At 40.6% G+C, this 18,279-nt stretch overlaps 1 protein-coding gene across 1 annotated transcript; it reads right to left on the bottom strand.

Annotated features, from left to right (window-relative positions):
• Window positions 1-1,121: 1,121 nt before the first annotated feature.
• On the bottom strand, window positions 1,122-1,633 carry LOC124424760. Its single transcript, XM_046964249.1, has 2 exons — window positions 1,415-1,633; window positions 1,122-1,343 (listed from the first exon to the last, which is right to left on the bottom strand). The coding sequence occupies exons 1-2, from the start codon at window positions 1,631-1,633 to the stop codon at window positions 1,122-1,124; spliced, it is 441 nt and encodes a 146-aa protein (XP_046820205.1).
• Window positions 1,634-18,279: the final 16,646 nt, after the last annotated feature.

Below are 18,279 nucleotides of genomic sequence, written 5' to 3'. Positions count from 1 at the left end.
TCGTTATGTTTTCCTTTAATATCAGTTTGCAAATTATGTAGTTTTCTATCTAATCTATCCTTATTGTCTGTTGTTGATGGCGTTCCATATCGCGGAGTCCCATTTTCACGGGAATTCCCAATTAAGGACATAACTAATTTTCGAATAAATTTTATATGAGACATTGGTTAAAAGTTTTTATATTTACAATCAGCTTTATACAGTATATAAGAATTCAAGGAGGATTCTTCAATTCCCCAAAAAAAGCTTTCCCCCAGCATTTTAATGTTTTGCGTAAAAACAATACAAAGATCCAAATTGGTCTATGCGATCCACTCCACCCATATATTCATTATAATTCAATACTACTTCAGGTTTCTTAAGCTCTACATGATAGCTAACACGTGTTATTCTCGATACAGTTTTCATTGTTCCATTACCATATGAATTGAGCATGGTAATAATTCGTTTGTCTCATCATGATAAAGCTAACAGCTTACTTTTTCTTGAACGGAATTTGATAACATTTCCAATTTTAAAATTCGGTTTTCTTATTTTTCCTGGCAGAAATTTTCTATCATTTCTTATTGTGCCCATTACATAGCATTTCATTTTATGCAGTTCTTCAGCCAGTGGAACGCTGGTATAGTATCTGTCGACATAAGGATGATATCCTTCGAAATTAGGGATTGATTCGAATAGAATGTTGTACAAATGCAAAACAATTCTTGCACTAATAGTAAGCTCGGGATGAATTAAAGATTCCGACGTAACAGATCCAAAATAAGGCAATATCGAATACACATATCCCGTATTTGAATCTGCCAAAACTTACATTCGTATTCCCCACTTAATCGGTTTATTTGAGCTGTAAGTTAAATAACTGAATCTTCCTTTGAACGGCACTACAGCTTCATCCACATATATTTCTTTGTCGGGAACAATTTTTGTCTAAGCTTTGAATCAATAAAGTTCAGACAATTTTTGACTTTCGAGAAACTTGTTATTCTATAGCTATTGTTCACATCTTGATGTAAATGGAGCATCAAAAATATTTGAAAAAAAACGCTCCTTCTTAAAAATCTTAGCAAAAAATGGCATATTACAAGTGAAGGTTTTGGAGAAATAATATTTCATGTCACTTATATTGTACCCATATCATCTCCCTTATAATGTATCCAGATCAAAATCACACCAAAAAACGCAAGCATTTCGTCATACGAAACGTTTTTCCAATTTTTCCAAACTGATCTGGAGAATAATTCTTTCTTTTCAATTTGCTCGTTTGCATATAAGTTTGTTTGCGTTATAATTTCCGTTATAAGTTCGTTAGTAATAAATTTTTTGAAATGATCTATAGGCTGCTGCAAATTTCCAAAAATTTGGCGATTGATCTTTGTAAAAGGAATCCTATTACGAAGATCATCATCATCACTCCCGATTTCAATCCATCATCTAAGCTATCAACATTTTCAATTTCTACATTATTTTCTTCGTCACTTGAATATCTTATGGACATAAATTTCCTTTTCTTACGATGCAATAACATCTGACTGCTAGTCTCATCACTAGAATGAACATCATTTACAGAACTGTTTCCGAAACTTTCACTGCTATCATCATTATCGATATTTCTATAATTTCCTTTATTCATTCTTGGGCTCAATATATCAAAAAAGGAAAAAAAGCAGTGATATATCAGTGGAAATGTCAATTGCTCCGTTGCTGATGCTTAACTCATAAGTCAATCGTGCCCGCAAGTCAATTGTCACCTCCCGCGTTACCTGAGACCATAGCGACATAGTACTCTTGTCATATGTGATCATATTGACCTACGACCGGTATGGATTGAATATAAGAAAAGAAGAAGCAGAAGGAAAACTTTTAAGCTGAAAATAACGCATTTTAAAAAAAAGTAATAATAATAATAATTTGTAAAGGAAATTAGTACCTCTCAGTTATATTTCCATTAATGGTGGATTGACGGTGCGCTGATCGGACAACCGTTGAGATACTTTAGTGGAATGCTTTAAATGTAAGATCTTAATAGAGCGGGCATAGATCATCTAGTCTGGGTGCTCTATTCAGACAATTTAAATTAAGCACTTAGGGGAGTAGAGAAGGAACATGTAATGTTAAAAAAATAAGGTACTCTAACAAGGGCACTTTAGGTAAGAGGGCTTAGAGAGGAGAAGAATGAAATAATATCAATGTTGTTTCATGAAAGTACTTTAAGTAAAGGGACTCAGGAGGAAAAGAGAGAATATATGATCAAGGTTCTTATAGTATGACTTTAAGTAAAAGGGCATATGGGGGGAGGAAGGGACATATGATCAAAGTTCTTTGGTAATGTACTTTGGGTAAGATGACTTGGAAGCAAGAGAACATAAAATCAAGTACATTAGTAGAAGTACCTTGAATAAAAGGACTTAGAAGGGAAAGAATCTTGCAATCAAGTGCTTTGACAAAAGTACTGTGAGTAGAAGGACATAGGAACTAAAGAAGGAGCATATAGTCAAGGTACTTTATTATCAGTACATTAGATAGAACATCTTGGAAGAGAAGAGGAGGGACATATAATCCAAGTGTTTTTGTAAGAGTACTTTACGTGAGACGACTTGGAAGGAAAAGATGGAACAGATGACTAAGTAGTTTTGTGGAAGTACTTTCCATGAATGGATTTTGGGAAGGGAAGAGAGAACACGCAATCAAGATTCTTTAGTAAAAGTACTTTGAGTATCATGACTTGGAAGTGTTGGAATATAATCAGTCATAGTTGAGGTACTTTGTTAAAGAACTTTAAGGCAAGGTACTTGGAGAGAAAAAAGCATAGAACCTAGGTACTTTAAAAGAGCTTTAGATAAGGGGACTTAGATAAGGAAGGAAATAACACAACCAAAGTTCTTTCGTAAAATTACTTTAAGTCAAGAGACTTAGAAAGAAAAGATCGAACTTGTAATAACTGTTTTGGTGCTAATATTTTAAATAAGGAACTTGTAAAAGAGAAGAACATATGATCAGCCTACATGGTAAAGATCCTTCTTGTTAGAGGGCGTAAAGAACATAACCGAGACAGTTGGATCAAGTACTTCAGTCAAAGTAATTTAAGTAACAGGAATTAGAAAAATACGAGAATCTCCAAATTTGATAGTCGCATTTGTACACACGTCACCCGCATATCTTTCCTCGTCTAGTTGGAATATTTCTAGGAGCAACAATAGAATTGTTCCGAGAGTCACTCTCATAACTATCCCTCCACTTGACCGAATATTCCTAAGTCCGACATTCTCATTGGTTCACAAGACAATCACATAACCTTATTTCGACAAGACGGTATATTGATAATTCCGGTAATCGCGTTGGTTCTAGGCGGGATCTCATGACTTTACCACTACTAGTTGGAATATTTCTAGATCCAGTATTTGCATTGGTTTGAGATGCACTCGATTAACTTTCCCTCGATATTTTAAATTAATATTCCTAATTCTGACAGTCGCATTTTTCGAGTGGCACTCGCATGAATATTTTTCAATTATTTGGAATATTTCCAAGATCAATAGTCGCCTTGTTCCACAAGGCATTCGCATACCTTTTCTTCGATTAGTCTGAATATTTCCAAGCCCGACAGTCGCATTGGATCACAAGTCACTCGCATAACATTCCGTTAACTACTCTGCATATTTCCAAGTGCGTCATTCGCATTGGTTCCGGACGCACTTGCTTAACATTCGTTCGAATAGGCGGAATATTTCCAAGTTCGATAGTAACATTAATTCGAGGCATACGAGAATAGCTTTCGCTCGACTTGTCAGAAAAATTCCAAACCAGCTAGTTGCTCTTGAGTCAATTGCATAATTTTCCATCGACTATACGGGGTATTTCCAAGTTCGAAAGTAGCATTGTTTCGAGAGTCACTTACCTAATTTGTGCTCGATTAGTTAAAATATTTCTAAGCTCGACAGTCGCATTGGTTACAGAGGCACTCGCACAATATTCCCTCGACTATGCAGAATAATACCAAGTATGCTAGCCGCATTGGTTCGAGAAGCAACTCACCTAACTTTCCCTCGACTATTTGGAATTTTTCCGAGTGCGACAAATACTTTGGTTCGAAAGTCACCCGCATAATTTTTACTCGATTGATTGTAACATTTCCAAGTTCGTCTGTTGCACTGTTTCAAGTGGCACTAGCATAACTTCATTCCGAACTTATTGGAATATTTCCAAGCCCGAGAGACGCATTGGAACGAGAGGCACTCGCATAACCTTCGCCCGATTAGTTGGAATATTTCCATGTCCGACAACCATATTGGTTAAAGAGGTACATGCATAACTTTACGTTGCTACTCGGAAAATTTCCAATTCCGACCGTGGCAATGGCTCGGCTGTCACTTGCAAAATTTTTACTTGACTAGTCGGAGTATTACAAAATCCCACAGCTGTTTTGTTTCGATACGCATTCGCATAACTTCTTATCGATTAAGCGAAATATTTCCATTCCGGCTTCCGTATGTGTTCAAGAGGCACTCGAATAACTTACCATGATCTAGTCGGGATTTTTCCAAGAACGTTAGTCGTATGGATTCTCAAGTCACTCCCACAACTTATCTTCGACTATGCGAAATTGTACCTAGTCCAATAGTCGCTTTGCTTCGAGACGCGGTTGCATAACTATGTCGCGACTAATCAGAATATTTCCAAGTCCGACACACGCTTTGTTTCCAGAGTCACCTTTTTTTGTTTCGTCAGGAAGAAAAACCTTCATAGGCCTCCTGAGCCTGGTACTCAGGAGAGTGTCGGATTCAAACCGCCTGAGTATACTCTCAGGTTCGGATCGCCTACCGACTAAAAAACCTCCCGATACTTATTCCTATCTCTCTGAGGAGTTGGGGGTGGGCAGTATCGCGCATAGGCGTATTAAAAACGCGCCCATTACCCCTCCTCGGTGAGCCAGGCCGGTATTCTCCTTGCTCAAATTCATTCATCTATATTCATACCAATACTAACTAAATACTACGTACTCGACAGGGTCCCACGAGCCCGCGGAGACGCAATTACTCCCTACCTATATACATACATATTGGCCCAATCCATGGTATTTTGACCAGGCACATTCACGCCCATATACACACTGTATGTATACATACACTCACACCTACAGGGAAGCGGCGCGTGCGCCAGGTGCCTGAACCCTTCAGAGCCTTGCCCGAGGTGGCCGCAATGGATCTACTATCCTATGCGACCTATCGTTTACAATCTTGTCCACATACACACCAGCACGCTCACTCATACGTCCTTCATCTGGCATCAGTTCCTTGCGTCTCTCAGCGTCCTCCTTTGCAGCGTCCTCCTTGATCCATCCAGCGGATCCCCCCATTTAACGGCTATGTAAAAAAGATCCCGACGCACCAGGTACATGATCATCCATTTTCGCCCACATGCATCGCGGAGAGTTAAGTCCCTCCTAGAGATGAGAACCACCTATCATCCCCAGGAGGAACGAATCATGTCTCCTCAATGACCGCGATCTCCACTCTGTACTCGCGCCTGCGCTGTGCCAGCAAGTCCTGTGCACGGCGTGCATGGTTTGTGTTTATCTGTAGAACAGCAGAGGACATTGTCTATGGATGCTCTGCTGCTTCTACACCTATTGTGGTGCGCGGTTCACCTTGTTTCACCTCCATGTCTTCAAGCACTCTCCTTTTCTCGGTCACTCGCATTGTCCTCGCTACCGTTTTTTCCGCTACTTTATGCGGGTCTTCCTGGATTGTCACGGGGCAAACATTTGGTGTTCTCCCGAAAACCTTGTCTTTCCACTTTTTTGGAGGCACTACCGGGCACTTCCAAGAACTCGCATAACCTTCCACGGACCAATTCGAATACTTCCAAGTCCGGCAGCCGCATTGATTTAATAGGAACACACATAAATTTCCTTAGAATAGTCGTTATATTTCCAAGTCCGTCAGTCGCATTACCTATACATTCTCATTGCTCTCATTCGACTAGTTGGAATATTGACAAGTCCGAAAGTCCTTTTGTATCGTGAGGCACTAGTATAAATATCACTAGACTAGTCGGTTTATTTCCAATTCCACCAGGTGCATTTTTTCGAAAGGCAGTCGCATATTGCATATATCGTTCCCACGACTTGTAATATTTCCAAGTCGGACGGTCTCATTAATCCGAGATGCACTCATATAATTTTCCCCGAACCAGTTGGAATATTTCCAATTCCGGCAGACGCAGTGGATCTAGAGACACTCGCATAACTTACACCGGAAAAGTCGGTATATTTCTAAGCACGACAGTCGCATTAATCCTCAAGTTACTCGTATAGCTCGCCCTTTACTGGTCGGAATATTTCAAAATCCGACAGCCGCATTGATTCAAGAGGTACATGTATAACTTTCCCACTACTAGTCGGAATATTTCCAATTCCAACCGCCGTACTGCTTCGTGAGGCACTCGCATAAGTCTCTAGACAAATAGGGATATGTCGATGTCCTACCATCGCAGTGTTTCCATAGTCACTCGCATAACTTTCCTGTGACTAATCATAATATTTCCATGTTAGTCAGTCACATTGGTTCACAAGTTAATTGCATAAACTTCCATGAGTAGTCGGCTAATTTCCAAATCCGATAGCCGCTTTGGTTCCAGAGTCAATCGTATAAATTTCTCTCGAGTAGTCAGAATAAAACCAAGTCCGACAGTCGCTTTGTTTCGAGAATCACTCCCATAATTTTCTCTCGAATTGTCGGAATATTTCTAGGTTCAACAGACGCATTGGTTCCAAAGACACTCGTATAAATTTCCCACGATTAGTTGGAATATTTCCAAGACCTGCAGCCGCATTGGTTCACAAATAACATGTATAACTATTTCCTGACAAGTCGTACTTGCTCCAATTCCGACTGCCGCATTGTTTCGAAAGGAACTTGCATATTTTACCTCGACTATGCGGGTATTTCCAAGTCCGGTAATCGCAGTGGTTCTAGATTCACTCGCATAAATTTCCCTCGACTAGTAGGAATATTTCCAAGTCCGACAGAAGAATTGGTTAGATAGGCAATCGCATTACTTTCCTCGACTAGTAGGATTATTCAAAACTTGACAGTTTACATTAACTTGACAGTTACATAGATTCTAGTGTTACTCGCATAACTTTTCCACGACTATCGGAATATTTTCAAGTGTGACAGTCGCATTGGTTTGGATGTCACTTGCATAATTTTCGCCGGTCAAGTGGGAATATTTCCATGTCCGACAATCAAATTGGTTTAAAAATCACTTACTAAACTTTCCCTCGACTACTCGGAATATTTCCAAGTTCGACAGCTGCATTGGTTAGAAAGGCACTCGCATTATTTTCTTGGACCAGTGAGTATATTTCGAAGTCCGACAGCCACATTGGTTCGAGAGGAGCTCGTATAACTTCCTCTCAACTAGACAGAATATTTCCAAGCACGACAATTCCATTGATTTGAAAGGCACTCGTATAAAATTCGTTCGACTAGTCGTGATGTGTCCAAGTAGGACAGTTGCGTTTATTTGAGAATCACTCGCATAAGTTTCCTTCGACCATTCGGAATATTTCCATGTCCGACGGTCTCAATCTTTCGAGAGGCACTCGCATAACTTACCCTTGTCAAGTAGGAAAATTTCCAAGTCTGATAATCGCATTGGTTCACAAGTTACTCGCAAGACTTTCCCTCTACTAGTCGGCACATTTCCAAGCACTACAGCTACATTGGTTCGAGAGGAACATATATTACTTTCCCTCGAATAGTCGGGATATTTCCAAGACCGATTGCCACGTCTTTTTCGAGTGGAAATCGCATAAATTTCCGTCAACTGTGATGAATATTTCTATGCACTGCAATAGCATTGGTTCACTAGTACTTGCATATCTTTCAATCGACTAGTCGGAAAATTTCCAAGTCCGAAAGTTACTTTGGTTCGAAGTTCACTCTCATAAGATTCCTTCTACTAGACCTTAGATTTCAAAGTCCAACTGCGGTATTGATTCGAGAGGCACTCGCTTAATTTTACCTCGAATAGTCGAAATATTTCCTGGAAGACAGACGCATTGGATCACATTTCACTCGCATAACTTTCTCGCGACTAGGTCGGAATATTTCCAAGTCCGACAGTCGCTTTTTTTCGAAAATACTTGCATAACTTTTTCTAGAATATTCGGAATATTTCCAAGTGCGGTAGCCACATTTTTTCTAGAGGCACTTGCATTAATGTCCCTAGATTGGCACGGTTATTTCCAAGCCCGTCCTTCCTATTGTTTCCAGTGTCATCGTATTTCATTCCCTCGACTAGACGGAATTTTTCTAAGACCAGAAGCCTCATTTTTTCGCTAGGTAATCGCATAACTCTCCATTGACTAGTTGGTATGTTACAAAGTCCGACAGTCGTATTGGTCCGAGGGGCACTCGCATATCTTTCCCCGGACAAGTCGGAATATTTAAAAGTCCATAAGACACATTGGTTCGAAAAGTATTCCTATAACATTCCATCAACTAGTCGGAATCTTTCCAAGTCCGATAGCCGCTTCGGAATGAGGTGCTCTCACATACCTTTCTTCCGACCAGCCAGAATATTTCCCATTCTGTCAATCGCATTGGTTCACAATTCAATCGCATAAATATTCCTTACCAAGTCGGAATAATTCCAAGTCGACAGTCCTTTAGATACGAGTGCCACTCGCATGAATTTTTTTCACCTTGTCGGAATGTTATCGAGTCCGATAGCCGCATTTGGTAGAGAGGCAGTAATATATCTTTCTTTCGACTAGTCGGAATATTACCACGTCCGATAATCTTATTGGTTCACAAGTCACTCACATTTCTTTCCTTCGATTAGTCGTAATATTTCCAAGAGCGACAATCGCATTGGTTCGACAGGCATTTGAACAACATTCTGTCGATTAATCGTAACATTTAAATTTCCGAAAGTCGCTTTGGTTCGAGAGGCATTCGTATTACTTTCCCTCGACAAGTCGAAATATTTCTAAATGCTGTAGACGTACTGCTTCGAGATGGATTCGCATACACTTCCTTTGAATTGTCGGAATTTTTCCGAGTCCAACAGTCGTATTGGTTTAAGAGGTACTCGCACAACTTTCCATCGTTTAGTCTAAATAATTCTAAGTGCGAGAGATGCTTTTTCTCTACTAGTCGGAATATTTCTAAATCGGAATATTTCAAAGTTATGCGAGTGCCTCTATAACCAATGTGGCTGTTGGACTTGGAATTATTCCGACTTGTCGAGGGAGAGTTATGTTAGTGACTAAAGAAACTAATGCGAATGTCGGACCTAGAATTATTCGGACAAGTCGAGGGAAGTTTATGCGAGGGCCTCCCATAGCAGTGCGACTGTTTTCCTAGTTTTCGAGGGAAAGTTATAAGAGTGCCTCTAGAGCCAAAGCGACTATCAAGCCTAGATATATTCTGACTAGACGAGAAAACGTTATGCGAGTTCCTTGTATACCAATGAGACATTCGGACGTGGTAATCATCCGACTAGACGAGGGACAGTTACGCAAGTGCACCTCGAAACAGTACGACTGTCGGACATAGATTTATTCCGACAGAGGGAGGGAAAGTTATGCGAGTGACTTTTGAATCAATGCGACTATCGGACTTGGAAATTTTCGACTTATCCAACGAAGGATATGCGAATGCTTCCAGAACCAATGCGATTGTCGCACATGAAAATATTACGACTAGTCCTGGGAAAGTTTGGAGAGTGCCTCACAAACCATTGCGGCTGTCATACTTGGTAATATTACACCTAGTCGGAGGAAAGATATGGAAATCGGAGGATAGAACTGGAAATGTTACCACTAGTCGAGGGAAAGTTGTGTGAGTGCCTCTCAAAACAATACGACTGTCGGAACTAGTAATATTCCGATTATTCGATGGAAATTTGTGCGAGTTCCTTTCGATCCACTGCGACTATCGGGCTTAAACGTATTCCTCCTAGTCGAAGGAAAGTTATACTAGTCAATCTCGAACCAATGCTACTCTCGGAAACAAAAATATTCGGACTAGTCGAGGAAAATATATGCGAGAGCCTCTACAACCAGTGCAACTGTTGGACATAGAATTATATCGCTTAGTCGAAGGAAAATTATGCGAATGGCTCACGAATTAATTCGACTGTCTGACTAAGAAATATTTCTCCTAGTCGAAGGAAAGTTGAGCGAGTTCCTCTAGAACAAATGTTAAAGTCGCGCTAGGAATTATTCTGAATAGTCGAGCGAAAGTTATGCGATTATCTCTCGAACCATTGCGAATTTTGCACTAGGAAATATTCCGTCTAGTTGAGGGAATGTTATGCGAGTGGCTTACTAACCAATGCGACTGTCTGACTAGAAAGTATTCAACCTAGTCTAGGGAAAGTTATTCGATTGGCTTGTGTTTAATGCGACCCTCGGATATGGAAATATTCCGACTAGACGGGAGAAAGTTATGCGAGTGCCTCTCAAAACATTGCTAACGTCCGATGTACAAATATTCTGACTGTTCGAGAGAAAGTTATATAAGTGTACCCCTACCAATGTAACTCTCGGTCATGCAAAAACATTGAATATTCTAGAGAGAGTTATACGAGTGCCTCTAGTACCAATGCGACATTCGCGATTGGAAAAGTTCCGACTATTCGAGTGAAAGTTATACGAGTTCCTCTCTAACCAATACGTCTGCCGGAACTAGTAAATCTTCGACAAGTCGAGGGAAAGTTATGCGAGTGCCATTGAACCAACGCTACTACGAGTAATAGATTTGATCTGACTATTCATGGGACATTTATTACAATGCCTCTCCCCCCAATGCGATATTCGGACTTGGATAAATTACGTCTAGTCGAGAGAATGTTGTGCGTTTATCTAATGGTTATCTAAAGGGATAGTAATACGAGTGACACTCGAATCAATGTAACTGACGGACCTAGCAGCATTAATACTTAACGAGGGAAACATATGAGAGTGCAAGTCGAAACAATGCGATAGTCGTACTTAGAAATAATCCGACTGGTCGAGAGATTGTTATGAGAATGCCATTAAAACCAATGCAACTGTCGGCCTTGGAAACATTCCGATTAACGAGGAAAAGTTTAGCGAGTTCCTCTTGAACTTATGCGATTTTCGGAATTGGAAATATCCCGGCGATTCGAAGGAAAGATTTGCGAGTACTTTTGGAACCAAAGTGACTGTCAGACTTAGAAATATTACGACTAATCAAGAGAAAATTATGTGAGTGTCTATCGCACCATTGCGGACTGTTTGTCTTGGACATAATCCGACTAGACGAGAGAAAGCTATACAAGTGCCACTCGAATCAATACATCTGCCGAACTTGGAATTATTCCGACTAATCAAGAGAAAGTTTTGCGATTTCTTCTCGATACTATGCGACTGTCGTACATGGAAATATTATGACTAGCCAAGAGAAAATTTTGAGAGTGCCTATCGCACCATTGCGACTGTTGGTCTTGGAAATATTCCGACTAGACGAGAAGAAGTTATATGAGTGCATATCGAACCATTGCGACTGTCGATGTTAGAAATATTCCATTTGGACGAGAAAACGTTATGAGAGACCCACTAGAATTAGTGCAACTTGCGGATTTGGAAATATTCCGACTAGAGTGAAAGATATTCGAGTGCTCCTCTATCCAATTCGGCTGTCAAACTTGGAAATATCAGAACAATTGGAGGGAATGTTAAGCGAGTGTCTTTCGAAAGAAAGCGGCTGTTGGACTTTGAGAAATTACAACTAGTCGATAGAGAGTTGTATGTGTATGACATTGGGACCACTGCAACTGCTGGTCATGTAAATATCTCGCCTCTTCCAATGAAAGATATGCGATTGACTCTCTAAACATGCGGCTGTCGGACTTGGATATATTTCGACTGGACGAAGGAAAGTTATTAGAGTGATTTTGAACCAATGCAACTGTCGAACATGGAAATATTCTAACTTGTCGAGAGAAAGATTTGCGAGTTACTCTCGAACCATAGCGTCTGACGGACTTGTAAATAAATCCACTAGTTGCGGTAAAGATATGCGAGTGCCTCTTGATCCAATGATGCTGTCACACTTGAAAATATCCCAACTAGTGGAGGGAATGATATGCTACTACCTTTCGAAACAATGCGGCTGTCGAACATGGTACTATTCCGACTATTCGATAGAAAGTTATTCGAGTGACTGTGGAACCAAAGCGGCTATCGGAATGGAAATATTTCGACTAGTCGATGGAAAGATTTGCGGGTGCGTCTCGAACAAATGCGGCTGCCGTACTTGGAAAAATACCGACTAGTAACGTGAAAGTAATGCGAGTGACTCTGGACGCTGTCCGACTGTCGGACTTTGAAATGATCCGACTAGTCGATGAAAATTTATGCGTTAGGTTATCTAACCAATGCGACTGTCAGTCATAGAAATATACCGACTAGACGAGGGAACATTATGCGAATGCCACGCAGACCATTACGACTGTGGGACTTGGAAATGATCCGCCTAATCGAAAGATAGTTATACGAGTGCCTCTCGAAACAATGCGGCTGTCGCAATTGGAAGTATTCTATCTGGTCGATAGAAAGTTATGTGACTGGTTAACGGAACAATACGACTGTTGGAATGAGAAATATTCTGACTAGTCAAGGGAAACTTATGAGAGTGTCACTCAAACTAAAGCCAATCAAACTAAAGCCACTCATACTAAAAGGACTTGGAAAGATACTTATAAGTCAGTGAAGAGTTAGGCGAGTGATTTGTGAATCAATGCGACTGTCTGACTGAGAAATATCCCGACTGGTAAAGAGAGAGCTATGCGAGTGAGATGTGAACCAATGCGGCTGATGGTCTTGGAAACATTCCGACAAGACAAAGGAAAGTTATGCCAGTGCCGCTCGGACCAATGCGACTGACGGACTAAGTAGTTTTCCGCCAAGTAGAAGGAAAGTTATGCGAGTGCCTCTAGAAACAATGCGGCTGCCGAAGTCTGAAATATTCGTACTGGTCCGTGTAACATTATTCACGTGTATCTCGGACGAATGCGACTGTCGGACTTGGAAATATTCGGACTAATCGGCGGTAATTTATGCGAATGCCTCTCGAAATAAAGCTACTGACGGACTTCAAAAACACCCAATTAGCCGGAGAAAATTATGCAAATGACTTTTGAGCCAATGCGAACGACAAGTTTGGAGATATTATGTCTAGAAGAGGGAAAGCTATGTGATTGCCTCTCGGACCAATACGTCTGTCGGGCTTGGAAACATTCCGTCTAGACGAGAGAATTATGCTAGTGCCTCTGGAACCAATGCAAATGCCGGACTTGAAATATTCCAATTAGTCTGGGGACTGTTATGCGAGCGCCTAACGTACCAATACGGATGCATGACTTGGAAATATTCTGAATAGACGAGGGAAAGGAATGCGAATGCATCTCGAAACAATGCTACTGTTGGGTTTGAATATATTCCAATTAGACGAGGGAAAGTTATGCAGCTGACTTGTGAAACAAAGCGTCAATCGGAAATGGAAATATTCCGAGTAATAGAAAGAAGCTTATGCGAGAACTTTTAGAACCAATTCGGCTGTTGGTCTTGGAAATATTTGTCTTGTCTAGGGAAAGTTATGCTAGAGTTTCTCGTACCAATGCAGCTATCGAACTTGGAAATATTCCGACTAGTTGAGAGATAGTTATGCGACTTATAATAGATCCAAAGCGACTTCCAGACTTGGAAATATCCCGAATAATCTAGGGAATGTTATGCGAGAGTATTTCAATTCAATGCTTCTATCGGGCTTGGAAATATTCCAACTTAGCGGGAAAAGTTATGAGAGTGCCTATAGAAACCATGCGACTGACTGACTTGAAAATATTCCGACCAGTGGAGGGAAAGTTATGCAAAATCCTCTCGACCCATTGCGTCTGTCTGACTTGAAGATAACCCGACAAGACGAGGAAAGTTATGCGGGTGACTCTTGAAGAATTGCGACTGTTGTGGTTGAATATATTCCGACTTCTCGGGGAGAGTTATGCGAGTGCCTTTCCCACACATGCGAAAGGCAGACTTGGATATATTCCGTTTAGTCCAGAATGTTGTGCTACTGTCTCTCGAACAAGTGCGACTGCAGTACGTAGAATTATTACGACTTGTCGAAGGAATGTTTTGCGGGTACCTCTCGAACCTTTGTGACAATCAGACCTAGAAAAATTTCGACTTGTCGATAAAAACTTGTGCGTGCGCCGCACGCTACAATGCTACTGTTGCACTAGGAAATATTCCGCCTATTCGATTGAAAGACATGCGAGTGAATTTTGAACTAATTCATCTCTCTGATGTAGAAATATTCCGATTGTACGAGGGAATGTTATGTGAGTGCCCCTCGAATCATGTGATTGTCGCACTTGGTAATATTCCCCCTAAACAAGTGAAAGTTATGCGAGATTCACTCGAACAAATGCAGCTTTCTGTCTTGTAAACATTCCTACTAATCGAGCGAAAATTAGGCGAGTGTCTTTCGAAGCAATGCGAAATACGTACTTGGAAATATTCCGATTAATCGTTGGAAAGTTATGCGAGTGACTTGTATACTAATGCGACTTTCACTACTAAAAATATTCCGAATAATCAAGGAAAAAATGTGTGAGAACCTCTCTAACCAATGCGACTATAGGACTTAAAATTATTCCGATTAGTCGAGGAAAACATATGGGAGAGCCTCACGAACAAATGCGACAGTAGGACTTGGAGAAAATCCGACTAGTCTTGTGAAAGATATGTGAGTGCCACACGAAATAAAGCGTCTAACGATCTTGGTAGAACACCGAAGAGTCGACGGAAACTTATGCTGGCGATTTGTGAACCAATTCGACTGTCGGTCTTGGAAATTTCCCGACATAAAGAAAGAAAATTATGCGATTGCCTCACAAAACATAACGGCTGTAGGATGGAAATATTCCGATTAGTCGAGTGATAATTATGCGAGTAACTTGTGAACCAAAACAAAGGTAGGACTTGAAAATATCCCGACTAGTCGAGTGAAAATTGTGCCATTACCTCTGAAACCAATGATGGTATCAGACATGGAAATACTCCTACTAGGCAGTTGATAGTTATGCAAGTGCCTTTCGAACCAATACTGCTGCCGGTCTAAGAAATATTCCGACTAGTCGAGAGAAAGTTATTCGAGTGACTATAAACAACGCATTTGAGGGTCTTGCAAATATTCCGAGTAGTCGAGGAATAGGTATGAGCGAGCCTCTCGATTCAATGCGGCTATCAGATTTAGAAGTATACCAACTAGTGGAGGGAATGTTATGCGATTGACACTGGATGCAATATGGCCGTCGGACTTGGAAATGTTTGGAGAAGTCAACGGAAATTTATGCGAGTCTCGTGTAAACCAATGGGACTGTCGGTCTTGGAAATATTCCGACTAGTTGTGGGAATGATTAGCGAGTACTTCTTGAACTTATGCGGCTTTCAGAATTAGAAATATTCCGGCTGTTCGACGGAAAGATATGCGAGTGCCTTTGGAACTAAAGTGACTGTCGTACCTAGAAATATTAGGACTAGTCAAAAGAAAATTATGAGAGAGCCTATTGTAACATTGCAGACTGCCTGTCTTGGATATAATCCGACTAGACGAGAGAAAGTTATACGAGTGCTACTCGAACCAATGCGTATTTCGGAATTGGAAATATTCCGACTAGACGAGAGGATGTTATACGAGTGCATCCGAAACCAATGCGTCTGTCTATCTTAGAAATATTCCATCTGGGCGAGAAAATGTCAAGAGATAACCATTAGATTCAGTGGAACTTGCGGACTTGGAAATATTCCAACCTGAGTGAAAGATATCCGAGTGCGCCTTTATACAATTCGGCTATCAAACTTGGAAATATCACAACAAGTGAAGGGAATGATAAGCGAGTGCCTCTCTAACGAATGCGGCTTTCGGACTTGGAAATATTCTATCTAGTCGATAGAGAGGTAATACGAGTGACATTGTAACCACTGCGACTGCCGATCATGTAAATATCCCGCCTAGTCCAGGGAAATATATAAGTGTACCTCTCGAAGAATAAGGCTCTAGGACTTGTAAATAATGCGGCTAGTCGGGGTAAAGTTAAGAGAGTGCCTCTTTATCCAATGCGGCTGTTACTCGGACCATTGGTACTGTTGGACTTGGAACATTCCGACTAGTCGGGAAAAGTTATGCGAGTTCTTTTCGAACCAATGCAGCTGTCGGATTTAGATATATTCCAAACAGGCGAGGGAAAATTATGCAAGTGACATGTGAACCAATGCGACCGTCGTTCTTGAAAATATTACGACTAGTCGAGGGAAAGATATGCAAGTGTTTCTAATACCAATACGGCTGTTGGGCTTGGAAATATTCTTACAATTCGGGTAAATTTTACTCGATTGCCAATCGAAAAAGAGACTGTCGGCAATAGTAATATTCCAGCTAGACGAAGGAAGGTTCTGCGGATGATTTGTGAACCAATGCGATTGACAGATTTGGATATATTCGGATTGGTCAAAGGAATGTAAGGCGGGTGCCTCTCGAACCAATGTGGCCGTCGGACTTGGAAATTATCCGACTATTCGAAGGATATTTAAGTGAGTTCATTTCGAACCACTGCGGCTGTCAGAGTAAAGAATATTCCGACTAGTAGAATGAATGTTAAGCGAGTGCCTCTCGATCAAATACGGCTGGCGGGCTTTGAAATATTCCAACCAGTCGGAGTAAAGTTATGCGAGTGCCTCTCAAATCAATGCGGCTGTCGGACTTGGAACTATTTCAAATAGTCGAGGTAGAGTTATGCAAGTGGCTTGAGAACCAATGCAACTGTCGGACTTAAATTTAATGCAACCAGTTGAGGGAATGTTATGCGAGTGCTTCTCGTACCAATACGGCTGAAGGACTTGGAAAAATACCGACTACTCAGAAAGTTATGCGAGAGACTCTGGAACATAAGCAGCTGCCGGACTTGAAAATATTCCGACTATTTGTGGGAAAATTATGCGAGTGCTTCTCGTAACATTAAGACTGTCGGACTTGAAAATATTTCGTCTAAAAGAGGATAATTTATGCGGGTGCCTCCCGGACGGATACGATTGTTCGACTTGGAATATTCCGACTAGACGATTTAAATTTGTGCTAGTGCCATTCGAACCAATGCTGCTGTCGGACCTATTAATATTCCGACTGATCCAAAAAATATTATGAGAGTGCCACTCTAACCTAAGCAACTATCGAACTTGAAAAATTCGGACTAGTAGAGGGATAGTTATTCGAGTGCATCTTGAATGAATATGACGGTCGGTCCTAGAAACATTCCCAATATTCGTGGCAATTTTAAGAGAGTGCTAATCGAACAAATGCGGCTGTCGTAATTAGAAATATTCCGACTAGTCGAGGGATAGTTATACGAGTACCTATCGAAAGAATGCGAAATTCGAATTTGGAAATAATCCGATTAGTTGAGGGAAAGTTATGGGACTGTCTGACTTGGAAAGTTCCAACATGGTTGCCATATGGGAAGGGCGTGTCGCATCGAGCTCCGCGTTTTGTGAAAATCTTCCCTGTCAAAAGTTCGTTGCTGGTGATAAATTTATATCCCACCCGTTAATGAAAGTAAGGTGAACAAATTGTGATAATAATCAGTTGTGGGAGTTGATTATTTATTGTGTAATTAGTGAATAAATGTGCTTATTAATTTCGAAAATGCCATATTGCTTTTTTATGTAGTCTATGGACGATGGCGGACTCTACCGTTATTTTCGGACTGCGACTGGAGCGCCACAACATAAACGGCGTACGCTGATTGGTCGTTGGAGATGGACAAGAAATTTGTAGTGATATGACTGTACGAAATTTTAATTACCAACATTTGGCACACCTGCGGCACTCCTAACCCCAAACCTTAAAACACGCGGGAAATACTTCAGGCACGGCTCTACAGACCTTGTTGCTCGTGGTTTACGAAAAAATTTTTCGGATATTTTCAAAATTTTCAAAATTCTCAAAAATTTAGAATTTCGTCATATTAACAGATGCGGCCATGTCGAAACTTTTCAAAAATTAATGGTGGGGTGTGTAGTATGACCAAATATTTAAAATAATGACTTTTTTATTTTTTTTTATTTATTTTTTTGCTCGTTTATTTATTTCAAGTACTGTCATTATACATCTCAGGAACGCATTCCCTTTTCCTATAAATTCCTATTTCATTTCTTTAAATCTAAGTACTTCCATCAAG

The sequence above is a fragment of the Vespa crabro genome, chromosome 6 (genome assembly GCF_910589235.1).
Source record: "Vespa crabro chromosome 6, iyVesCrab1.2, whole genome shotgun sequence".
Lineage (NCBI taxonomy): Eukaryota > Metazoa > Arthropoda > Insecta > Hymenoptera > Vespidae > Vespa > Vespa crabro.
This window is presented reverse-complemented; position numbering and strand designations above follow the sequence as displayed.